The sequence below is a fragment of the Zootoca vivipara genome, chromosome 13, assembly GCF_963506605.1.
Source record: "Zootoca vivipara chromosome 13, rZooViv1.1, whole genome shotgun sequence".
Lineage (NCBI taxonomy): Eukaryota > Metazoa > Chordata > Lepidosauria > Squamata > Lacertidae > Zootoca > Zootoca vivipara.
In genome coordinates, this window is record NC_083288.1 from 39,697,569 (window position 1) to 39,724,337 (window position 26,769).

Genomic DNA, 26,769 nt, shown 5'->3' on the forward strand with positions numbered 1-26,769 from the left:
TATAAACAATAAGGGGGATAGTGGGCACCCCTGTCTGGTGCCTCTTTGGATTTCTATTTTGCCTGTCAATTCATTATTTATCACCAATTTTGCTTTTTGTCTGCCATAGATTCCTTCTATTACATTATAGAATTTGTCGCCAAATTCCATTTCTTTTATTATCTTCTTCAAAAACTGCCATGACACCCTATCAAATGCTTTTACCGCATCTACTAGCATAAATATTCCTTTTTTGTCTATTTTTACACTTAAATATTCCAAGATATTGATCACATTTCTCATGTTGCTGTGCATGTATCTATTGGGGAGAAAGCCAGCTTGGTCTTTGTTTATCAGATCTTTCAATACCATTTTCATTCTACTCGCGATGATTCCTGCGAACAATTTATAATCGTTATTTAGGAGTGATATTGGTCTAAAATTTTTGATCTGTGTTGTGTCTGAGTTCGGCTTGGGTATGACTGAGATGTAAGCATCCCCCCATGTTTTTGGTGTCTTACCTTTTTCTAACACTTCGTTCATTACTAACCTTAATGGTTCTTTTAACAGCTTTTCAAATTTTTTATAGAACATTGCTGTCAAATTCCAGGGGATTTGCCCATTTTGGCATTTCTTATTGCAATATGTATTTCATGGAGGGAGACTTCTTTATTTAAAAGACTGGCATCTTCTGCCTTAATTCTTGGGATCTTGCTTCCCTTTATATATCTTTCCGTCTGTTCTGGATCTGCCTCTTCTGCTTCATATAATTTTGAATAATATTTTACAAAGGCTTCAGAGATCTTTTTGGGTTCTGTTATTATTTCCCCATCTTCTATAATTTTATCCACTATTCTTTGTTTCTGTTTTTGTTTAATTTGCCATGCTAGAAGCCTCCCCGCCTTGGTTGAGAATTCAAAACTTTTCTGCTTTAAATATATTATTTTCTTCTCTATCTCATTTTCTAGAAGCATTGATACTTGACTTTGTAAATACATTAAATTCTGTTTTATTTCTTCCTTTTTTCCTTTCTTATTTTCCCCTAATTCCAATTCATTTTGTCTAATTTCTTTAAGCAAATTTTCCAATTTTTTCTTTTTCTTTTTTCTGACCACTACTTTGACTTACGAAGAAGCCTCTTATTATCGCCTTTCCTGCGTCCCAGACTGTCTGTAAGCTAGTCCCTTTGCCCAAATTACATTCTAGATATTCCTCTGAAACTCTTTCTGCTTTCTTAATTATTGTCTCATCCTCCAGAATCTGTTTGTTTAATTTCCATCTTCTGCTTATCTTCCTCTTCCCCCAAATTTCCATACATACCAGATTGTGGTCTGATAGAATTCTTGGCACAATCTCTATTCTTTTACACCTCAACAATAAATCTTTAGTTGCCCATATAGCATCTATTCTGCTTTCTGATTGTTTGGAATTTGAATAAAATGTGTACTCTTTCTGGGATGGGTGCTTGATTCTCCATATATCTTGCAGATCTAATTTTTCCACCAATTGGAAGAAAGTTATAGGGAGCTTGCCTTCCTTGCATTGTCCTTCATTACCATTTTTATCCATATCCAATGAGATTACCCCATTAAGATCTCCTAATAATATAATTTTCTGGTCGCTGTAATCTAATAATACATCATCTAACTTTTGATAAAATTCTTTCTTCCTCTCATTAGGGGCGTATATTCCTACAATCATTAATTTCTCAAGTTTGTCTTGTATTCTAACCATTATAATTCTGCCTTCATTGTCTTTATAGATCTTTTCCGGATTCAATTTCCAACTCTATGATTCTATGATTCTATTTTGCTACCAAGGAGTGTGGTGGAGTCTCCTTCTTTGGAGGTCTTTAAGCAGAGGCTTGACAGGCATATGTCAAGAATGCTTTGATGGTGTTTCCTGCTTGGCAGGGAGTTGGACTGGATGGCCCTTGTGGTCTCTTCCAACTCTATGATTCTATGAACTTTGGGAAAATTACAAAGATCTATTGGAACCAAACACCCCCAGATGGCTGTCACCAGCTGAAATTTTAACAGTTAAAAAAAGAAATTCAGAATGAAATTGGGCAAAATACAAAGATCTGCTAGAAGTAAGAGAAAGGGACTTAAAGATGAAAGAGTATGAGGAAGTGAAACATCTATTAACAGGGTGGATACAATTCCACCAAATAAACAGCAAGTTTAACAAAGATAAAAGGCAGAAAGGTTTTATGGAAGAACCCTCATTATTAGAAGAAAATTTACTTAAAAATAGTAATAAAGTTATTTCAAAAATGTACAATGTTTTATTAGAGTGGGAAATAAAAGACGAATTAACCAAGGAAACTATGATAAAATGGGCTACAGACTTGGGGAAGACAATACAAGTTGAACAATGGGAGGAGTGGTGGGAAATTTCTTGGAAGTTCACGGCATCAGAAAGTATCAAAGAAAACATGATTAAAATGTTTCACAGATGGTACATGATGCCTGTTAAGATCAAGAAAATGTACAAAACTAAAAGTAACCTGTGCTGGAGGTGCCAAAAGGAAACAGGAACATTTTTACACATGTGGTGGTATTGTGATAAAATAAAACCTTTTTGGAGTTCAGTCATAGAGGAAATTAAAAAAATAATAAAATTTAATATTAAGAAAAATCCAGAAAATTTTTTATTGGGGATGGCGGATAAAGAAATCAATAAACAAGATCAAAGAATAATCTGGTACGCCACAGCAGCAGCAAGATTACTAATAGCATCATATTGGAAAAAACAAGATGTACCAGAAATAAATGAATGGCAGGAAAAATTATTTGGATTTATGGATCTAGCAAGATTGACAAATGCAATAAGAGGAGGTAATAAGCAAAAAGTTGAGCAAAATTGGGAAAATTTTGGAAATTACATGAAATCACAATGCCCTGCAATAAAATCCTGGATCCACTTCTAATGATCGGCACCGAAAATAAGATGTATAGGAAGTAAAAAGAAAGGTGGACATAGTATGTAAAGGGAAGCAGTATCTAGAAAGAAATTGAGGTAACCGAGGTACAGACAAGGGGAAGTCACAAATTGGAGAGATTGATATATTATATGTGATATTTGATTTGGAATTTATAGTTGAATGTTGTATATATTGTTAGTATTGTGTTATATATATATAGAATGATTTAATTTTGATGTATGTTTTAATTCGAATCTTAATAAAGTTTATTTTTTTAAAAAGGAGTATAGTATCGAGATCAAGGGAAGTAATAGTACCACTGTATTCTGCTCTGGTCAGACCTCACCTGGAGTACTGTGATTCTATGAAAAGTATTGAGGGAATGGGGGGGGGGCAAACTACATGTTTTAATATTGTTCCATGCCACCCCAATATCCACAACAGTGAGATTCCAGGGGCCCAGGCACTTACCCAGGGTTCATATTTCCACAGTGGAGACAGTGGTGTCTTTATGATGTATTGCTTATTTACACATATTTATAAGCTGAGCCTACAATACAGGGGCAAGAGGGCCCTGGTTCTCCCATGACCACAGTCGTGGATCCCATCAGAAATAAGATATGGTCCTCTTTCCCCCGTCCCAGCGTTTGAAGACATGGCAAACAGTGACAAAGTTTGTTATGAGAGGGAGATGGAAAGTTATATTCCTCCTAAAGGGGAGAAGAAGAAGTAAAAGGACTGCAATTCCCCCAAAAGTCCACCATCAGCTTTCTTCCTGTTTTGTGGAATGCCCTCCTATCAGATGTCAAGGAAATAAACAACTACGGTATCTGACATTTAGAAGACACTTTAAGGCACCCCTGTTTAGGGAAGTTTGTAATATTTGATGTTTTATTGTGTTTTTAATATTTCCCAGAGTGGCTGTGGAAATAGAAATATGTTGTTGTTGTTGTTGTTGTTGTTGTATATGGGGCATCCTTCACACTTTATCCAGAGACTGCTAGTGCAGGATGCTGCCACATGACTGCTGACAGGAGTGAGGACTTGTCAGCATATACTAACTGAGCCTGGATAGCTCAGTTGGCAAAGAACATGGTGCCGACAATGCAAAGGTTCCAGGTTTGATCCCTGTGTGGGACAGCTGCGTAGGTTGGACTAGCGGATCCTCAGGGTCCCTTCCAACTCTACAATTCTGATATGCAGCTCACACTAAAACAAAATGGACCTAGAGAGCAGAGCGATAAATGGCGGCACAAAAAATGTCACCAGAAACCACCCATCCACACAATGTTATTCACAGTCAGGCAACAATTTGATACAGTATTTGATACACTTCCCTTACTGGATTTTCCCTGATTTGGGAAGAACAGAATTTACTGGGGGAAAAGCTGTTGGAGAGGTAGGACCTCAAGTGGACAACACCCAAAGAACTGAGACACATCCAGCTTAAAATACACATTAAATGCCCATGTGGCTAAACCCACAGTCTGCAAGGGGATAGTTCTCTACATCTGGATGATGTCTGCCTGCATTTTGAAGATTTCTAAACCTTTTGTTTCTTGCTCCATTTAAAATTCTGAACTCTCCCATCTGTACTGCTTAGAAGTGAAGATAAATGTCCTTAACTGGGAGAACTTGGAAGGTACAACAGATGATCAACCATCCTGAATCCCTCCACACCACCCAACCAACCAATCAATCAATCAAGACACTCTGAAAATTACTTGTGTGTCTCCCTGTTTTCTCCCTGAAAACAGTCTGTTCTTCCAGAGAGAATTCAAAGACTAATGGGTTTTTAAAGTGGTAGAACTTAAAAAAAAAAGTTTATTAATATTGTTTTCATTGCAAGGCAGTGCATTACAGAATACATTGCATTCCTGTAGACAGATACATGAAATTGGACCCGATATACCTCCAGACATTCATTTTACTATCATTTTTATAAATGTCATTGCAAAAAAAGAAGTGAAAATCAACATAGGTAGACTGTTACCATTCCTAAAGGCTAAATCTTACTAAAGAAATTCTATTCAACAAAAGTTTTCTTCCAAACATGAGAGTAGATAGGAAATTACATTTACCATGATAACTGAGAGAGTAATAATAATAAACCGGAAGGGAAGCATGGTTATCATCTGTAGAACCCCCACTATGAGCAAACCTGAATTGGGGGTGAGGTGCATTGCTGCCGTCACCTGGTGAATTTCAAATTCCAAGTTAGCAGCAGTATTTTAATACAGTACAATGGAGGGGAAGAGGAAAGATTGCGGCGCAGGGTAAATAATAAGCTCCAGATTAAGGGCACCAGGAAAGAGAAGAAAAATGAGATTGGGATAAATGTGCACCTGAATGGGGAAGATGAACACAGTGATACAGGTAGACAGACTGGCTGAAAACTTTCCACTATATGTGGCACAAAACTTAAGGCACAGTGAAATAAATGGAAATCCAGCCAGGGACTTAGGAATGCAGAACCCTATTTGCCCTATATATCAGTGTTATCTGAAAATTAAGGATCCTTCAAACTTTCAAGGGGCCTTTTCTGCGTTATGAAGACTTGCAAAATTTGTGGAATGCTTTCATGGGAAGAAGATCCATGTTTCTCTTCTGCCAAGATAAGAATGCTTACTTCATATTATAAATGTCCTTTAAGGCCTTCAGTGCTTGTTCTTCAGTAATGTTTTTCCAGTCCGCTGGCAGATCAGCTGGTTTAGCATCATATACTCTGGCAAAATCATGGTTGTATTTGTTCAAAATAAACTTCCAGTAATCTGAAGCATTGATACTGGGATCTGGTTGGATGCACCAGTCTGGATAATATGCACGATAATCTTTGTATGGGTAGAATTCCCCATTTGTGTCCTGATTTCTGAACTGAGTGTTTGATGCCACAGCAGTGGAACAGATATCATAAACCAGCTTTTCGGACACTATTTCTCTGTACTTTCCCAGTCCTTTAGGCCGATGGACAGTTGCAAAATGCTCTTGATGAGCACTCCCTCCAGCTTCACAGGGGACTTTGCAGAAAGGACACTGCTTCCCACAGCCAAACACCCGCTTGAAGATCTCATCCTGGGGGCTCACAGGCAATTTGGAAAGTTTAGACTGGATATCCAGGATATCATATTCAGATATTATTTGCTGTTGCAAATCAGCAAGGAAGCTTTCAACACAAGCAGAAAACTGTGCAGGATCAGTTGCATTCTTAAACTGTACCCCTAACAGACTGTCCTTAGAAATGACCAACTCCTTCTGCATTTCTCTGCAAAAACTGTCCAAAAATTCTGAGACCGTCTCAATATCTTGATGCTTTAATTTTTCCAGTGTTTCTATAATTTTCTTTACTATCGCAGAGAGAATCTCTTTCTCCAGTTTCTTCAGACACTCCTTCTCTGCATAGTAATCCAAAATTTGTTCCTGGATCCAGTTTTTGACAAACATTTCATAAGCCCCAATGTATTCTACATAACTGTCGACATTACCCTCTTCCAACAGTTCCTTCAGGACAGTAAACTGGAAGAAGCTCCGACTGGCATACCCAATGGACTGTGCACTGTTGAGAATATCATCTACTATTTCTATCCCAAGTCTTTTGTTGATATAACTCACAAGGGCAGGATGGAGACACTGGTCACAGAAATCCTTGGCTCTGATTTGCTGGGCATCTTTTTCCAGATAAAGATCTCTGAAAATTGAGAAATAATGAGGCTTCAGTTTCTCTAAGCGTATATAGGGATCATTTTCCTTAATAAACGCTTCATGCATCTTCTGAAATTCATGAGCTGCTTCCCCCAAAATGTGCAGCTTTAGGTCCACTTCAAAGCATGTTGTTATATAAAGTTTCTGAGCATCAGACTGTTGAAGCGTTTCATTGATAATCTGTAAAAGTTCACCACAATATGTATCATCGTAGTCTCCTTTGGAATCAACCTTTTTACAAATGTACGAACTGCATTTAGCCATCAAGGAGTGAGCAAGTTCTTCTATCTTATGCAAAGGCTCCTTTTTAGCAAACAAGTGTTTCATACGGTGCCACCATGTTGAATCCATATATTCAGATTTCATTTGAAAAGCATACATTCTGTAGCTTGACAAAGATTTTGCTCCCTGTACTTTTACATTGACTGAACTTCCTCGATGTGACAATTCCCTTCTCAAATATAAGTCAACCTCTTCATATATTTGTCGTTTCTCTAAGGGAACAGGTGATATTTCTGACAATGTTTCCATCCACATTCTTTCAAACTCTTTTTCCAGTTCTTGATCTTCAAACCTATCTTCATTTTCCCGGCATTTTTTAAGTAGCCCATCAACCTTTCTTTCAATTATTTTCAAGTATTCAGTTTGTAGAGAGTGAATCTTGTGAAGCCCCTTTTTAATGCGAACAGCTTCCTGACATTTGTTGTAAGAATGACTTTCAAGTTCTTGCTTGAGGCTGTGAGCACTACGGACAAAATCTTCTCTGTACCTTTCTACCAAATGCAGATTTGCTGCTCTGCTTTCAAAGTATTGCTTCAAATTCTCCAGAATCTGCTGTTCTCCAGCCAACAGCTTCTGATGAAGCTCATTTTGCAAACTGCGTATATCAAATTCATCGGGAGAAATATTCTGTATTGATGTTTCCTGTTCAGATACCCAGAGGTGCATCTCTCTGCGAAAATGCCAGTCCCATTCAGAATATTTCATGGAGAGCTGGTTATAAGCTTCTGCTATGAGGCTATTTCGGAAGCTGAAGATAAAGTTCTCGTGTTTTACAGCATTCCAGAGACTTTTCACCCATTCAATAAACTGAGGGATGTCCTTGGGAGGTATTTTACATGAGCGCTTCTGTATGAATTCAAATATGTACTTCTTTAATTCAAGGACTTTTTCACTATATCCCATGTTAACTGGGGCCATGGGTGGGACTCCATGCCAAAGACCTGGGATGTACCAATTGTGCATTTCTGGGTCATAGTCCATGATGTCTGAAAACTTGATATCGCTATTGAGTTTTTCCATTTTTGCTGCAGCCTGGGTCATTTCATTCAGCTGTTCCAAAAGGTGCTTCCTGTCCCTCATGTTCTGGTCATGTGCAGAAACATCACTGACGTTCTGATGAACAAACTGGCAGTTGGGTTTTTGCCCAATCCTCTCCATCCTGAGGAAGGCATGGGTCACAATTTGCAGGATGTCCTTCATTTCGGTGGCATTCTCCATGGCCATGTTGACAATGGTGATGTCGCTCAGCCCAATCACTAGAGTGGCCAACTCGTTGTCATGCTGATAGCTGTCTTCCAGTTTGGCCAGTTCAGGGGCTTTCAAGCCCTCTGTGTCTATCACCAGGATGAAGTCACAGCCAAGATCCTGAGCCAAATTCTCTCTGACGTTAAGAAGCGTCATGAAGGCACCTCGTGTGCACCGCCCACTGCTGACAGCAAACTGCAGGCCAAACATGGTGTTCAGAAGAGTGGATTTCCCAGTGCTCTGCACCCCCAGAACGGTTATCACCATCATCTTGGATATCCCCCTTAGTTTGATATTGAGTTTATTCAGAACATCAGTTATCCACTGCAAGGGGATGTTGGATGCATCACCATCAATGAGCTCTAGGGGAAACCCTTCCAGCAGTAGTTCAGCTGCAATGCTTGGGAAATGGGCAAACTGCCTTTCGTTTTTAGCTATTTTGCCTTCTTTAACCATGGAGCATTCTGCCTCATAGAACTGCCCCAGCTCACGCATGAAATGCTCAACTCCCAAGGAAGAGGACGATATCAACTGGTCTACCTCTGCAATTTTCCGCCCATCATCTCCCAACTTCTTGCATTTCTCTTTATAGTCAGCACGTAACTTGGAAAGATTTCCCCTAGCAATATGATCCAGGTTGAACTTCATCCATTTCAAGAAGTAATTCCTCTCTGCATCCTTCAAATGTTTTATGCCGTGTATGAAATTAATCAAACCAATGGTGAGATCACATTGACTCTGCTGCTTACGCAATTCCAACAATCTGCCTCTCAATTCTGATCTGTATTTTTCCGAAGGCATGTCCCCTTGTCTTTCCATTCTGCATAGTTCTTTCTCCACTTTGGCCAGATTTTTCCAGAGATCACCTTGGAGTATCAGTGTTTCTTTCTTATAAACTGCTACATCTTTTATCTCTCCTGAAATTTCTGTCGCACATCTGAGGGCATCCTGACATTCTTTCTGGTCTTCATCCACCTGGATTGTAAGTTCATGGGCCGTTGTACACATCTTATCAACACTTACACACTTAGGATTTGAGGCTATTATTTTTCCAACTGCAGCTCGAAGGTGTTCTACAAATACTGCTTTATTTGTTGTGGCAGTCTTTACCAATATATGTGAATTGTCAAGTTTAATCACTGGTGCCAGTTTATTTAAGAACTCCAAAGTACATTCAGATTTTCTACTGCGACCTTCCAAGATAAAGTAGAACTGAGTTGACAAGTCCTTCAGTGACGACAAGAGAGTATATTCTCTCTCACCAACAAATTCAGCAAATATGAAGACAGCTGAGGAGACCTGCGTTAAAAAGCTGAACTGCACCCAGTGAGACTCAACATCTCCACGGAGATTTGCAACAGCAACTGGCTCTGGGAAAAGATCTGTGTTCGTCCGTCCTCCTGGGAAATACCAGGCAATCTCCACAAGCCCATCAGCAATTTCCCGAGGGACGTTCCCACTTTCCATATCTCGGTGTAGAAAGAAATCATTATGCTGCTGGGAAGGGCTGAGGAACTCGTTGAGGATTTTGGACTTGGATAGGTTACAGTTCCCCATCCGTACGAAGGAAACAGTCGGCATGGATGTCAGTACCAGGCTCTCCTCCCTAAAGCCTCTGCTTTCAGCCAATGAATGGGGCCTCCATTTTTTCACAATGTCCCTCATGGCCCAGAGCATCAGGGTGCACTTGGAGGTCTTAAGGGGAGGCAGAATCAAAGGCAGGGCAAACTGGCACATGGACATTTTGAGGAGGATCTCCTGTTGGAGGAAACTGTCAGAACAAAGCAGAACAGCACAAAGGACATCAAGGGGGTTCATGGAATCTCTCTCATCTGTTTTGGTATCAAAGAAGATTCTCTCATCAACCCTTTTTTCCTTCTCCTTTAATGGCATTCCTTTATCATCTAGTGTTTCATGTTGAAGGCTTGTGCTCCTGGCCGTCACATTCAAAGCCAAGACCTTCTTCAGAAAATGCCAAGGCAAGTCTCCCAATGTACACGGGCTGCAGTCTTTTAGATTTCCGGAACTGATTTCCAGAATTTCTTTCAGGGCAAGTTTCTTGCTTGAATACTTCCGAAACCTCAACTTAGCGATAATGTTCTTAAGCGCTTTTCTTCCTTCTACAGAATCATTAGAAAATAAGTATTATTCTTTTTGCACCCATGTGTCTCCAAGATTACTATTTCAGTGCCAAATTTTCTAACGTTGTGTTTAACAATGCAATTGTATGACTCTCTGGTTTTTAAACAAAAGATCAATGCAACTGCAAGCAATGTGTGTAATGTCACATGGACTTTGGCTCTTAGCCTCTGCATCTTTTTCTTCCCTACTGCATTTGCCCACACCCTGGTATATTTCTCTTTTGCATTCAAGGGATTGCTACAGTATTTACACTGCATGTATTTATTAAGAAAAAGGCAGCTGCTACCAGGTCAGTGGCAGAAACTGAAAGAAGTCAGCTTTTGCCGCCCAAGGCAAAACTGAAAATGCTGCCTGCTACAGCACATACGCTGCCTAAGGCAGCACCCGCCGGTGAGCTGGCCCAGAGAGAAGAAAACACATGGGAATGATCATATTCCTGCCATGGTAAATAAACCATTTCAAACAATAAAGCTAGTCATCTGATAATGAAACTGAGTTTACCCTAACACAGAAATTTTCATTCAATAATAAGGGCAACATGCAGCCATAGCTGCATTAACCAAGTGGCAGGATTTCCAGATTCTGCAACCAGAAAAATGAAATTCTGCAATCATCATAAAATGGGTAACCTAGATTAATATGTTTTTCTGACCAAATGAAAGAAAACTAAAGGCAACGAACTGCAAACACCTGATATAACTGGGGAATGCCTGGATAAGATGCTACCCACCCTGCACTGTTGGAGGGTACAAAATCAAGGTGCAAAAGACATAGAATTACCTTTGCTAGGATGTTTCTGTTTTTGCTCTGCTTCTGACTCAAGCTCATCTTCTTTCTCTTGTCCTGCAGGGACTGGAAACACACACCAACCTTTAACCATGTAATGTTAAACCATAGTTTACTGTTTGGGCATATTGTTCCTCCCTTTTCCTTTTTCCTCCTCCCAGTGCCCACCGCAGAAACAAATTAAGAGTCTGGCTTGCTACAGCATGCAAATTTTAAAAGAACTATGGTTTAATGTTGTGTGAAAACACAGTCAAAGGTCATGTTCATGTCACATGGAAACCATAGTTAAAATAAATTATGGTTTATTGTGAACCTGCTGAAATCATGGGTGCTTTGTGTGGGATGTTACCTCACAAAAGCAGTCAAGTACAACATTTTCTGCTTGCCCAGAGTAGACACACAGGGGAATGTTGCTCCAGCACTTCCTGTCACACCTGGTCTGGAGCATCCTCCCCTTGTGTGTGACCAGGTAGATGCGTGTGACCCTGGGAGACCCCATAAAAGGGCTGGTCACGCAGCCGTCTTTCCTTTTTCTCTCTTGATGCTCTTTTGCTGTGTGCTGGCTCTCAGCCAGCAGCACATGGGCTCATCCTCACAAGAGGATGAATCCACACTTTCCTCTGTTACTGTAACTACAAGCTAAAGCCTGCCTTCTGGATCACACTGTGGACTGAAAGTGAGTAAGCCTTATCATTACATTTAAAGAAGACTGTTGTGTCATTGCTGTTTTTAAGAGGGAACAAAAGGGGATTTACCAGGAGCAAATCCAATCTGGACAAGCCAGGCTGGATTGCTTAACTCAAGTGCTTCTCACGAATCCAATCAACTAGCTCACTGCTGTGTACATGGGAATGTGTTCTGCTACAAGCTCACTAGTTTGTATATATATCCTCTCATCCTGTCCTCAACATCCCCACACTTTGCTTCCCCCACTCCTGCTGGGGAACAAACCATGGCCTGGCTTGTCACGTCATCCAAACAGGCTCATGGTTTGTTCCTCTCCAAACAAACCGTAAGCAGAAGCCAAGGCTTGTTTTTGGCTTATCACGAATGGTTGGGCCTGAAGAGAAAGTTTGGGTTCAGGCAACAAGGCAAGCTGGACCACAGCTTGTTTTCCAGCAGTGTGGAAACAGCAGGAGCAGAGGAGGAGCTATTTCAGCACAGCTTAACAGCAGAGCAGATGCCTAAACAGAGATGAACAGTGAGGACGTACCCATTTTTTTGGCATGTTATCATCTTTCTTCCCCCAATCCTCAGTCTGGTTGGGAAAGGAGATTTGAAAGTTACACCCACACCATACATTTAAAGCCTAACTATACTGCTTTAGCAGTCATAGCTCCCCCCAGAGAACCCTGGGATTTGTAGGTTACCCACTCACAGAGTTACAACTCCCATCACCCTTAATAAACTACAATTCCCAGAATACTTTGGAGGGAGCCATATGCTTTAAATGTATGGTCAGGAGACTATTATCCAAACTTCATCAGACGTAGGATGAATCTTTCTCCCTTCAGCAGAGCCCAGGCTGCCCCATCCTTCCTGGCTTGCTTATGGCAAAGCAGGAAAGGAGAATTAGACCAGGGAGTCAGCAGGACCTATTTTGAAGAAACCAGTAACAACCAAATGCTTTCCCCACCCCACCCCACCCCGATCACGAAAAGAGATACCTTTGGGGACTGCTTCTTCTGTCTCTCCCAATACTCTTGGGCTTTCAGTCTTCTCCTCTGGAGGCAAACGCTCTAGGGAGAAAAATACAAGCTGCATTAGTTCCCTTCCAACTGCACAGTTCTACGATTCCTGATCCAAAAAGCCATGTTAACAAAAATTCTAAAGAAAACCACAACAATCCACTTGCTAGTATGTCATTAACTGGGAATGTGGGTGTAGGACTAAAATGGCCGTCTGAATGCCAAAAGCTCTCTGTGCAACAATGAGACCTGATAACGTAAAACACAGAGTCCAAGTCTCCTCTTACCATCTCTTTTAAAGAATACACTAACCCCTCCTGTTTCCTAACTCCCCTGCTGGAGCTGGGATGGTGAGAAAGTCCCCCCCCCCAAATAATAATAATTCATCTGCCTTTGGGACATGTAGTTAAAACAAAAATGTAAAATGAAGACATTACTGATTACTAATATCCATGGGATTCCACTTGCTGAATGATATCTCTTGTCTAATAGCAAACTCAACTAGTGAATGCAAAGGCCAGGTAGCCCAAAACACAGACCAATGAGCACTGAGTATACAGAACATAACAGTTAAGCTGAGCAAATAACTTTGTGCTTTGTTCACTGAACCACTGAAGAATTGCACAAAGGGATTACTTAAGAGGTGCTGCTCTACCATCTCATAGATCATATTTGGGAAAACACACAGCACAGCATCTCTCTTCCCTGAGGATCTCAGCAAGGGCTTACGAAGTGGGGGACGGAGCACCCCGAGTTCCACTCGGGGTGTGTGTGTGACAAGATGGCCCCTGCCTCCCCCCAGCTGTAGAGTGGCCGAGGGTGCATGCAGTCAGCTGCCTCTCGCACAGCGACCGTACAGGCTGCCGTGCGTACACACTCCATAGGGATGCCACACATGCGCAGTCCGTACGGACATCACGTGTGTGTCACTGGGTGGTTTGTCCCGCCCCGGGTGCTGGAGAGGGTTCCTCTGCCACTGGATCTCAGAAAAGGAAACTGATGAAAAATGCTTTGCTCAGACTCACCATGTACTGAATTTTGCAGAACCTGATTTGAACCTGGGCAGGCAATTTCTAAACATTCCAGGAACTTGTCACAGGCTATTTCTCCCATTTTCTGTATCATTATCAACAGTTTCCGAATTTTCTTCTTGGAATCCTCCTCGGTTTTGTCTAAGGCCTCATATTCTTCCTCCGTTATAACGGACTGGGAGAATAACTCGTCTAGAACAAGTTCTAGGTCCTTCTGGAGGATTTCAATTAATTGTTTTCTCGCCTTGCGGATTATCTCACCACCAGAGACCATCACTGAATCCATTGATCTATGGTAGAATAAATGTATTTTATTGATTAATGGGAAAAGGGAAACAAAGATTAGAACTAGTAAGGAACTCTTTTCACTCGTGCATGCTGATTAATGAACAATCCAATGCTCTCCGTCTCTGCACAGAATGAAATCTTATTGCCTTCAATGGCTCTTCCTCACAGGCAAGTGGGGCAGGGAAGACGGCAGCCTGATCTGGCAAACTGGTCTGCCTAGCTGCTAGTGAATCTGCACTCATGGTTAGGAAGGACATTACGATCATGGGTATCTACTACATACTAAACCATCTAATCCATTTTTAGGTTAATAGTCTCTGTTCTTATGAATGTTGGGTTGGGTACTGACTGTCGCTCATGGAAGGGGGAGCAGGAAGAAATCTAAACATGTACAGCAGAGTTCCCAAAAAATAGACCAGAGGCAATTTTACCTCATCCAGCAGAGCTTTACTGTTACTGAAGGCAAATGAGCATAAAGGTTACAAATCCAATACATTCAGGATTGGCACAGGCCATAAAAATCCAGTTGCAGCTCTGATGAAAAAGTTGGTTTTGCTAGACAAGATGAATCAATAAATGTTTCTTTTCTTTTCTTTCTTTCTCTGCCAGCAAGGTTAATGAACAGCAGCCTCTCATTGGCCATGGTTCCAAGAGAGGGAGTTTAAAATTTTGATTTGAGAATTTGAGGAGATAGTTAGTCAAGGGGTTAGGAGTTAAGGGAGTAAGAGGTCTGGAATTGAGGGAGACAGGTTAGGAGACAAGTTGAGGCAAGCATCCCCAATCTGTGGCCCTCCAGATGTTTTGGCCTACAACTCCCATGATCCCTACCTAACAGGACCAGTGGTCGGGGAAGATGGGAATTGTAGTCCAAAACATCTGGAGGGCCGCAGTTTGGGGATGCCTGGGTTGAGGTATTAATTCTCCCCTGGCCTCCTTGCTGGCCCAAATAGGACTAATATAGCCAGCTAGCCCTGGTGACCATAATGTTTATTGGATGGATTTCCCCCCAAATTGATTTTTGAACTTTGAACTTATCGTTATTAATGCTTTTATACTGTATTTTATGCTGTTTTTATTGTTTCACAACTAAGTGTTTTAAATTTGTTGTTAGCCGCCCTGAGCCCGGTTTTTTGAACCAGGAAGGGTGGGGTATAAATAATTTTTATTTATTTATTATTAAGAGGAGAAAGAGTTGGTTCTGGAAAATCAACTTCCACTCTGAGTGGATTGTGAAGGACAGAGTGTGGTGCCCTATAGGAGGGGTAGACCAGAATTTTACTGGGAGGTAGAGGTTGAGTCAGGAGAAGTAGGAGCTGGAAAGAAACAGCCTACTTGGGACTCAAATCTAGCCTGGAGGGGAGAAATTCTTCTTAGGAAAAGAAGAAACTCCCAAACCCAATGAAGGGAGGGGGTGCGGAGAGCCCTTTGGTCTATTACTTAAAGTACCTCAGGAGCACGAGTGTTAAAGGGGGTGGATAACTGAAAGAAAGTATCACCGTATAAAGCAGGCATCCCCAAACTCGGTCCTCCAGAGGTTTTGGGACTACAATTCCCATCATCCCTGATCACTGGTCCTGTTAGCTAGGGATGATGGGAATTGTAGTCCCAAAACATCTGGAGGGCCAAGTTTGGGGGTGCCTGGTATAAAGGAACCAAACCTATAACGCAAAAACAACCGAGGATGAATTAAAGTGAAATAGCACTGTATTCCTGAAGAAACCTACATTTAATACATTTGTGTTATATACTGTACTATCTTGCCTTAAATAAATATTTTAGTGTTTATTTAAAGAAAATCTGTCTGAAACTCCAACTTACTAGTTATCCCCTTCCCAAAGGTCCCTCGCAGGATACTCTGGGCTAGAAATTTAAGAGGGAAGGGGGAAAAAACCTTCGGGTAAAGGGTTGTTGAGTGAGGTGGGGGCAATTCATCTGAGCGAGAGCGGGCCCAAAGGCATGAGGGGAAAAAGGGCCCACACGCCCGTCACAGCAGCGCTTAATATAAAACTTAGAAACTTATAATAAGACTTAACCTTAACACTAAGCATACGGCACAGAATATGAGAACAAAGATAGAGAAAGTAAGAGTGAGAGCCAGGCTTCTCCTGGCCTTACTATTAAGTCAGCTCGACCTTGACAGAAACATAATAGAATGAGTTTAATCCAGCTGTACACAGCTTCCCAGTATATAAGCCAGCAATCAGAAACACCCTTCAGCAGTCTTAGCAATAGAATTATAACATCACAACTAGGAGAGCTTTTACAGCCTTTTACCTAACCTTTTTCAAATAGCTATGATATTCATTATTTGAACTGTCTCATAGGATTAGCTAACCTTTGGTTTAAAGAAAACTAGAGTCTTATTTTTGGGGATTTTACCCCAGACTGCGGTGTAGCGTTCAGTTCTTTTCAGAGTCACAGTTCCTGTCTAGTTTTTGATAAGAAAACCTCAGCCCCTAAATATTTTCCTTCTGAGGAAACAGATTTTCCAGTGAAATGAGTCACTCAGCCGGCACCTCGTCAAGGTTTACTTTATTAAGGTTTACTTTAACTAAGGAGAGAATTTTAAGATTGAGAGGCGTCCCGGAACTTACGGAGGGTGACCTACAGAGTACGATCATAAAAGAATTGGCCAAGTGGTTAGAGAAAGAGGAAGAGAAATTAACAGATAACATTGAGACCTTGTTTAGGGTCAATTCCAAAAAGGCAAAAGAAGATAACTGGCCCGGGGATTGTTTAATCACCTTCACATCGAACCAAATTAAAAATAAAATTCTACAAAATATAAAAAATTTAAAATTTAAAATTGAAGGAGAAGAAATAGTGGTGTTGAAAGAAATTCCACCAAGAATCCTGAAAAAGAGGGAGAAATATCATTTCCTGACCAAAGACTTAAAAACACAATCAATATTCTTTAAGTGGATATACCCAGAGGGGATAGCATTTACATATAAAGGAAGAAGGAGAAGATTTGAAACACCAGAAGACGCTGATATCTTCTACAGAAAGTACAAGTCAGAGTTAGGAGGAGAAAGACAGCAGATAGCAAGAGACCCAAACCTGAAAAAACCACGCCAAGAACAAGAGATAGATAGTGAATAAAGAAGGAAGGGAAGAACTTTGGTGTTCCTTCCCTCCTTCTGTTTGTTTGTGAGTTTTTAAAGACTGTTAAACCCAGGAAGAAACGAAGCTAGAGGAAAACAGAACTTTTCTTTTCATTATTCTTTTTTTAAAAAGTAGTACTAAAATAAATAAAGATAAATAAAGATTTAATAAACAAGGTAATATTGGAAAATGAGTCTCAAAAATTTTTCTTGGAATGTAAACGGATTAAATAATAAAAGGAAAAGAAATAAAATTCATCACATACTGTTGAAACAAAAATCAGATATTATTTGCCTCCAAGAAACCCATATCAAAAAAGACCATAAAAAAATCTTGATACACCCAAAATTAGGAATAGAATTCATTGCAGCGGATGAGGTGAAGAAAAGGGGAGTAGTTATATACATAAACCCACGCCTAGAGCCACAACTAATATATGCAGATCAAGAAGGTAGAGTAATAATACTTAAAATAACCAATCTAGGGGAAACAATCTACGTAATAGGAATATATGCACCAAATGTAAAAAAGGGGGATTTCTATGGTAGACTAGAAAAAAAACTACTGGAACATGTAGAAGGGAAGATGATAGTATTAGGTGACCTAAATGGAGTAATGGATCCCCAAATTGACAGAACAGGTAAAGGAAAAGAGAAAAAACAAGGGAGACTACCCCCAATCTTTACAAAGATGGTAGAAAATTTAGAACTGAAAGATGCTTGGAGAGTTAAAAATGAATTAGAAAGAGAATACACTTATTTTTCAGAAGCAAAAGATATGGCAAGCAGGATAGATGCGATCTGGGTAACAACAGAATTAATAAATAGGATAAAGGAAATACAGATAATACCAAGGACAATCTCGGACCATAATCCAATATCGATGCAACTAAAACCAAAATGGAACCCAGGCGCAAGAAGATGGAAATTAAATGAATCACTACTATATGATGAAAAAATAGTAGAAGGGGCAAAAAGAACTCTGGAGGAATTTTTCGAAATAAATAAAAAAGGGGAGACAGACGAAAAAGTAATATGGGACACTAGCAAGGCAGTCATTAGGGGGTATTTTATAAAACAACATGCGATACAGAAAAGGGTAAAAGAGAAAGAAAAAAACAAGTTGATGGAAGAATTAAAAAAGAGGGAGAAAGAACTAAACAAAAACCCAAAAAATATGAAAATAAAAAATGAGGTTAATTTATTAAAAGCAGAATATAAAACAAAAATAGAACAAGAAATAGATTGGAAATTGAAAATATGGAAGAGAAATAATTTTGAATATGCAAATAAGCCAGGTAAATACCTGGCTTGGCAATTAAAGAAGAAAGAAAATGGAAAAATGGTAAACAAGATAAGAATAGGAGAAAAAATCATAGATAAACCTCAGATAATAATGGAAAAATTTGTGAAATATTACGAAGATTTATATAAACAAAAAACAGAAAACAAAGAAGAGATAAGACAATATTTGGAAAAGCACCAACTGGTAAATAATATAAAAGAAAAAATTAAAGAATTAGACACCCCAATAACAAAACAGGAAATTAGGATTGTGATGAAAAAAGCAAAACAAGGAAAAACACCAGGCCCAGATGGACTGCCCCTAGAATACTATAAAAAAATGGAGGAAATACTAATTGGTCACCTCCAAGAACTAATGAATAAAATTCTGGAGAAAGGAGAGACCCCCGACTCATGGAAGGAGGCGTTTATTACTCTCCTACCAAAATCTGAGGCAGATAGAGAACTAATGCCAAACTATAGACCTATATCACTACTTAATGCAGACTACAAGATCTTTGCGGGAGTGATTGCGAATAGACTGAAGGAGATATTTAAAGAACTGATACATCCCAACCAATCAGGATTTTTACCAGGAAGACAAATCTCGAGTAACACCAGGAATATAATAGATATAATAGAACACCTAGAATTCAAATCAGATAAAAAAGCAGCTCTCCTAATGATTGATGCAGAAAAAGCGTTCGATAATGTGTCATGGTATTTTATGAAATCACAAATGGAAACGCTAGGAATAGAAGGGGGATTAGGAAGAGCAATAGAAGCAATATACTCCAAGCAAAAAGCGAGACTTATAATAATTTAACGGAGAGTTTTCAAATAACTAAAGGAACTAGGCAGGGGTGCCCTCTGTCGCCCCTCCTCTTCATCATGGTCCTGGAAATATTAATGGAAAACATCAGGAAAGATACAAAACTAAAAGGAATAAAAATTGGAAATAGGTCGTATAAAGTCAGGGCATTTGCAGATGACCTTATAATAACAACGCAAGACCCTATAGAAAACATTCCAAGGGCATTAGAAATAATACAAGAATATGGTAAAGTGGCTGGACTCAAGATAAATTACAATAAAACTACGCTAATAACAAAAAAACCTAAATAAGGAAGAGAAAAAAGAATTACAGGAGGCAACGGGTATACAAATTAGGAATAAAACTAAATATTAGGGATATGGGTAACAAACAAAGGCATCAAACTATATGAAAACAACTACATAAAAACATGGAAAGAAATAAAACAAAATATGGAGACATGGAGTAAACTGCACCTCTCTCTGTGGGGAAGAATTTCCGTAATCAAAATGAACGTCCTCCCAAAAATGATGTACTTATTTCAGACCTGTCAGAGGGCCTGATATGGCTACTCTAGAGTAACGACTCCAGCATGGTCTTTTAAGGCTTTTATTAAGTGCTGATTATTTACAGTGTTCAGAGCAGTAAAAATGCATCCTTAAGGTGAGGTGTCAGAACCTCCGAATGGCGATTGGCGCGTTTTCTTCCAGCACCAAAGCTTTGGCAGACCCAACCTCTTCCCCCTACGTTTGCGTCGCAATTCGGGAGTTGGGGGGATTGGCCTCCCCCCCGTGCGTCCAACTTCCTGTCCCACCTGAGGCATGGGCTCCACAACCTTGCCTGAGCCTCGGACACCACTTCCTGACTCTCCGCTGGAGGCAGAGCTCTCCTTACTCTCTCCAGCGCTTGGGGATGGGCTGGAACTTAAGATGGGAGGGACTTCCCTGTACAGTCGTACCTCGGGTTACGACCACCTCGGTTTGCGAACAGTTCGGGTTACGAACTGCGCAAACCCGGAAGTGTTTTCGCCCCGCGCGCGCGCGCATAAGCCGCGCGCGCGCGATCGCGCGATTTGCGCATGCGCAAAGCGCGAAAATCGCGAAAATCGCGCTTTGCGCATGCGCAAAATGGCGGCGCCCATCGCGCTCGGTTTGAGAACTATTCGGGTTACGAACTGCGATCCGGAACGGATCGCGTTCGTAACCCGAGGTATTACTGTATCCCTTGTCCCTCACATCCACCCCCCTCCCAGGCTCCTCCCCCCCCTCCCTAGGGGCTCTCTGCTTGCTGGGGACGAGTGAAACCCCAAGAAGTCTGTGGCATCCGAGCCTGTGGGTGTAAAAATTTCCCCCCAATCCGGCGATCTTTCCCCCTCCCCCTGAGAAGACGGGAATCCCAAGAAGTCAGTGGCGTCAGAGCTGGTGGGAGTAAAAATGTTCTGCCAGTCCTCTCCTGCCTCTGACGTCGTCGACCTCGGTGAAACCCACACCTCTTCTTCCGTATCCTCAAATTCCGCTTCCCATCTCCATGGAGAGCTGCTGCCTGCGATCCCTTCCTCCCGCCCCTCCCCCTCTTCCTCCTTTTCCATGTGCCAGGGCTTGGGCCTGTGGGGGAACAGGGCGTGGAACTCTTCTACTAAAAATTCCTCAGGTACTTCCGTGGCTGGTATCCACTCATTGTGGGACGGCGGAGTGTCCTCCCATGCTATCAGGTACTCCAGCCCTCTCACCCCTCTCCTTGAGTCTAAAATCTCAGTTGCCTCATTGAGCTGACGGGCGTTTCCCGTCTCCCCCCCTCCCTCTGGAGGCTGATCGCTGTCCCTGAACCTAGTACTCTCTCTGTACGGCGACAGCAGCGATCTATGAAACACTGGGTGCACTCTCATGTCCTCAGGCAGTGCTAGCCTGAAGGCTACCGGGTTGACCTGTTGCGTGACCGTGAAGGGGCCCAGCCTCCTGGGTGCTAACTTCTTGCATCGCCCCCTGGTGGGAAGACCTTCCGAGGATAACCAAACCTTGTCCCCCACCCTGATGACCTCTCCCGGTCGCCTGTGGCGATCTGCCCCCTTCTTGTACGCTTCCTTGGCCCTCTCCAAGTGTTCTCTGAGCTGCTGGTGCACCATCTCCAGGTCCTCTGCCCAATCCTCTGCCTGTGGGCCCTCTTCCTCCTCCTCCCCCTCCCTCTCCGGGAAAGATCTGAGGTCGCGCCCGTAGTTGGCCTTAAAGGGCGACACCCCTGTGGAGACGTGCACCGCATTGTTGTAGGCAAATTCTGCCAGTGGCAGGCGATCCACCCAGTCCGTTTGCCTCTGGCTGACGTAACATCTCAGGTACTGCTGCAGAATGGCGTTGACCCGCTCCGCCTGTCCATTGGTCTGCGGGTGCCGAGCCGTAGACAAACTGACCTCCACCTGCAGGAGGTTCATTAGCCGCCGCCAGAACCTGGAAACAAATTGGCGGCCACGATCCGAAATAACTCTTAAAGGCAATCCATGCAGTCTGAATACGTGGTCAACAAACAGTTTGGCCGTCTCTTCTGCAGAGACCGCCCTGGCACACGGTATAAAGTGGCACATTTTGGACATGAGGTCCACCACCACCAACACTGCGGTCTTGCCCCTGGACGATGGCAGGTCTGTGATGAAGTCCATGGACACTACTTCCCCCCGCCTGTGCGGTGTGGCTAAGGGCTCCAGCAAACCTGCTGGTGGCGCTCTGACCACCTTTGCTCGCTGGCAGGTGTCACAGCCCCTTACATAATCCCTCACATCCTCCCGCACCCCTGGCCACCAGAAGTGTCTCATAACTAGGTGAGTGGTTTTGTCCCTTCCGAAATGACCCGCCGTTGGGTTGTCGTGCATCTGCTTGAGGACCTTACCTCTCAGCTGTTTGGTGGGCAGGTACAGGGCTCCCCTGTAAAAAAGCAAACCCCTCCTTTCCTCAAAGTCTTTAGCCTGCTCCCTCCCCCCTCGCAGCTCTCTGAAGATGCGGGAGGCAAACTCATCTGCTGCCGTCAGTGCGGTGAGTTCTGCCTCGCTCACCACTGCTGCTCCGCAGGACCATGCTGATGGGGGGAAAATGTGCCTGGGCGCTGGTGGCAACTCCTGCTCCATGTACTCTGGTTTGCGGGAGAGGGCATCCGCCCTGACATTCTGCTCCCCCGGGATGTAGTGGATGGAGAAGTTGAAGTTCGAGAAGAACTCTGCCCACCGTATCTGTCGCTGGTTGAGCACCCTGGCCGTTCTCCAGAACTCCAGGTTCTTGTGGTCTGTGCACACCTGGATGGGGTGCTTGGCGCCCACCAGGAAGTGTCGCCAGTGCTGGAACGCAGCGTGGATCGCGAGAAGTTCCCTATCAAACACTGTGTAGTTGCGTTCTGGCTGGGTCAGCTTCCTGGAGAAGAAGGCACAGGGTCTCCACTCTCTGTTGGCGTCCAGTTGCAACAGAATCGCTCCCAAAGCCTTGTCTGAAGCATCTGTCTCCAGGCGTAGGGGCGCATCCTGCACCACGTGGAACAGGTGCTGGTCTGAAGCGAACACCCTTTTGAGACTTTCGAGCGCTGCTTGCGCCTCCGGTGTCCACCGGAACTTCTGCTTGCCTCTCAGGCAGTCGGTGATAGGAGCCGTGACACGAGATAAGTTCTTGATGAACTTCCTGTAGAAGTTAGCGAAGCCTAGTAGGCGTTGGGCATCTTTGCGCGTCCTGGGGCTGTGCCAGTCCAGGATGGCCTGCACCTTGTCCTTGTCCATCGCCAGCCCCTTGTCTGACAGCTTGTAGCCCAGGAAGTCCACTTCCCTGGTGTGGAACTTGCACTTCTCCAGCTTCACATACAGGTGGTTCTCCTTCAGGCGTTGCAACACCTCCCTGACATCCTTCACATGTTGCACTGGGTCAGCGGAATAGATAAGGATGTCATCCAGGAAGACCAGGCAGTTCTTGAAGAGAAGGGACCCCAGGACGTGGTGCATGAAGGCCTGGAAGCATGCTGAGCCCCCTTGCAACCCGAAGGGCATCACCAGATATTCAAAAGAGCCCAGAGGCGTGAACATCGTGGTTTTCCACTCATCGCCTTCCCGGATCCTGATCAAGTTGTACGCCCCCCTCAGGTCTAGCTTGGTGAAAATCTTGCCCCTGCGTGCCACTGTCAGGAGATCGTCCACTCTGGGCATGGGGAAAGCCACTGGCTCTGTCACTGAGTTGAGCCGTCTGAAATCCACCACAAGACGGCGCTGTTGCGTGTCTTTCTTGTCCACCCAGAAGACCGGGCTGCCTCCTGCTGCCTTGCTTTCTCTGATGAACCCCCGTTTGAGGTTCTTGTCTATGAACGCACGCAAATCCTCGAGTTCCTGATCTGACATGGCGTACAGCTTGGCTGGGGGTATCGTTGCCCCTGGTACCAGGTTGATCTGGCAGTCGAAAGACCTGTGTGGGGGTAGGTGGTCGGACTCCGCTTCGCTGAAGACCTCCTGCAGGTCCCAGTACTGCTTGGGTATCGCCTCACCCCCTTTGACATGCATGGTGGCCACCGTGGCTATTGGAGGCCCCTCCCCTGGTTGGTGCTGCATGCAATGTTCCAGACAAAAGTCCGACCCAAACGTGATGCATCTCTGGTGCCAACTTATGGAGGGGTCGTGGCGCGCCAGCCAGCTCATTCCCAAAACGATGGGGGGGTCTGAGATGGTTGTGACGTTGAAAGCCAGTGTCTCTGAGTGCCTTCCCACCGTCATTCTCATGGGGGGGGGTTGATGAGTGATGGCCCCTCCCAGCAACTCTCTGCCGTCAATGGTGGCTACGTGCAGGGGAAAATCCAGCTGCAGAAGCTGGATCTGGTGCTCTTCTGCAAAGTTTCTCGAGAAGAAGTTGGCTGAGGCACCACTGTCAATTAAGGCGAGGACAGTCAGGGGATAGCCATTTGGGAGCGTTAGCGTGACTTCTAGAACCACTCCTGCTCTGGGAGGGGTGGGCTGGCTCTGCTCCTCTCTGTGCGGGTGGGCGGGCTGGGGCTGTTGTCTGCTGACTGTGCCTGGCTGCTGCCCCTTGTCTCCTGCAGCCAGGCTGTCTCGTTTCCCTGCTGTGGTGCTGCTTCAGTGGGGGAAGGTACAACCGTTCCCGCCTTTCCTTGCCACTCTCTGCGATGAGGGCAGTCTCTGACGCGATGCCAGGGGGAGTTGCAGAGAAAGCAATTCCCGCCCCTTCCCTCCTTGCGTCTTGGCGCCGCCGGGGTTTGAAAAGCCCCCGCGCGCGCTCCACCGATCTCCATCGGTTCTGGCTCTGGGCTTGGTCTGGGCGGGTCTGGGGGTGGTCCCTGGGGTGGGGTTTGGTGATGTGGTCTGTCCTGGGAGCGTGGGAACCAAGGTTTTGCTGCGTGCGTCGCTTGTTTGTCATACCATCTGGATTCCTGTCTCACCCCCACCGCTAGCGCCGCTTTGCTTAACTCATCCATAGTCCGCGGTCTAGGACCTCTTGCCAGCTCATCCTTAACATCTGCATGCAAACCCAGGTAGAAGGCTGATTTCACTGGCTCACTTTGCAGATCCCACCCCAGTTTGTGCATCAGCATGGTGAATCTCGCCCAGTAGTCCCTCACTGTCGATTTTCCTTGTGTTAAGTTATGAAGCTCCTGTTTAGTGGCCTCCATTTCACTGTCACTAGCGTACATTATTTTTAAAGCTTCTAGAAATAATTTTGCGTTCTTCATGCAAGGATTTTTTTGCGCGATGAGCGGTCTTACCCATTCCCGGGCGGCCCCCGTCAAATGCTCTATGATAAAGGAGACTCTGTGCGCGTCATCTGGGAATTCTGCTGCATGCAATTCCAGCGCATAATTTATTTCTGTCTCGAATCCTAGGTACTCCCTAGGGTCGCCGCTAAACTTGGTGACTAGGCTCTGTCCCCTTCTCACTTGGACTAGCTGTGGCTGGGGCGCCCCCCCACCTCTAGCGGCTTTCTCCTCTTCCAACTTTTTCTGCAGGTCCAATACCATCACCCTTAGCTGTTTCTCAGTCTCCTCTTTTGTCCTCACCTGGTCCACCAGCTTGTTCAGCTCCTCCTGCGCCCCTCGCGCTTCCTCCTGAGCGGCATGCAATTGCTGCTGTGCCTGCGCTGTGAGGTTCCGTAGCTCCTGCTTCGCTGCTTCGGCCTCCAGCCTCCACTGCTCAGCCTCTTGAGCGCTCATCGCTGCACTCCAAAGTAGCCAAAAAAAGATTCGGAGGTTGCTGTCAGAGGGCCTGATATGGCTACTCTAGAGTAACGACTCCAGCATGGTCTTTTAAGGCTTTTATTAAGTGCTGATTATTTACAGTGTTCAGAGCAGTAAAAATGCATCCTTAAGGTGAGGTGTCAGAACCTCCGAATGGCGATTGGCGCGTTTTCTTCCAGCACCAAAGCTTTGGCAGACCCAACCTCTTCCCCCTACGTTTGCGTCGCAATTCGGGAGTTGGGGGGATTGGCCTCCCCCCCCGTGCGTCCAACTTCCTGTCCCACCTGAGGCATGGGCTCCACAACCTTGCCTGAGCCTCGGACACCACTTCCTGACTCTCCGCTGGAGGCAGAGCTCTCCTTACTCTCTCCAGCGCTTGGGGATGGGCTGGAACTTAAGATGGGAGGGACTTCCCTGTATCCCTTGTCCCTCACAAGACCGTACCAATTTTGGGGGGATGAAGTGTTTTGGAGAATGGAAAAAGGACATGGCAAATTTTATCTGGAATGGGAAAAGACCCCGAATAAAACATCAGCTATTAACAGATAGAAAGGAGAGGGGGGGCTTTGGACTTCCTAACCTAGAGCTTTATCACGCGGCGGCCGGTCTATTATGGATAAAAGAATGGATTTCGCTGAAGAACCCCGAGGTATTAGATCTGGAAGGTTATGAAAACAGGCATGGTTGGCATTCCTATTTACTATATGAAAAAGTAAGAGTACATAAGGGATTCCTAAACCATTTAATGAGGAAATCTTTATATAACATATGGGCCAAATTTAGAGGGATACTGGAACCAAAGATTCCGCTGTGGGCCTCACCTGCAGAAGCTACAGCAGTAAAAAAACTTAATATGGGAACAAAATAGATAACATACAGGGAAGCATTGGAAGGGATAAATGAAGATCGAAATTTGATAAGTTATGAAAAAAATAAAGAAAATATAACAGACTGGTTCCAGTATTTCCAAATAAGGCAGAGGTTTATGGAAGACAAAAAATTAGGAATTGCAGAAGAAATGTCAAAATTTGAAAAAATAATAACACAGAAGAAAGGAAAGTACATCTCGCAACTTTATGATATATTATTGAAGTGGGAATTATTTGAAGAACGAACAAAACCCACAGTGATAAAATGGGCCCAAGACTTGGGACATAATATCTTAATTGAACAATGGGAGAAACTCTGGCAAAAAGATATAAATTTTACTTCATGCTATACATTAAGAGAAAACATCCTAAAGATGATGTATAGATGGCACCAAACGCCAGACAAATTGGCTAAAATCTATAAAAACAGGTCA

At 43.5% G+C, this 26,769-nt stretch overlaps 2 protein-coding genes across 4 annotated transcripts in view; both read right to left on the reverse strand.

The window, feature by feature from the left end:
• LOC132593050 (uncharacterized) overlaps positions 1-26,769 on the reverse strand; it is a 194,476-nt gene that overhangs the window by 88,640 nt on the left and 79,067 nt on the right. The window lies entirely within an intron of this gene.
• Positions 4,704-26,769, reverse strand: part of LOC118078984 (interferon-induced very large GTPase 1-like) — a 40,881-nt gene continuing 18,815 nt past the window's right edge. For all 3 annotated transcript variants that reach the window (XM_060281729.1, XM_060281728.1, XM_060281730.1), the window contains 4 exons: positions 13,773-14,068; positions 12,727-12,798; positions 11,054-11,125; positions 4,704-10,251 (listed from right to left, as the gene is read on the reverse strand). In XM_060281729.1, the coding sequence (XP_060137712.1) occupies positions 5,531-10,251; positions 11,054-11,125; positions 12,727-12,798; positions 13,773-14,068 (5,161 nt within the window). In that variant the 3' untranslated portion in view covers positions 4,704-5,530. The remainder of the gene's footprint in view (positions 10,252-11,053; positions 11,126-12,726; positions 12,799-13,772; positions 14,069-26,769) is intronic.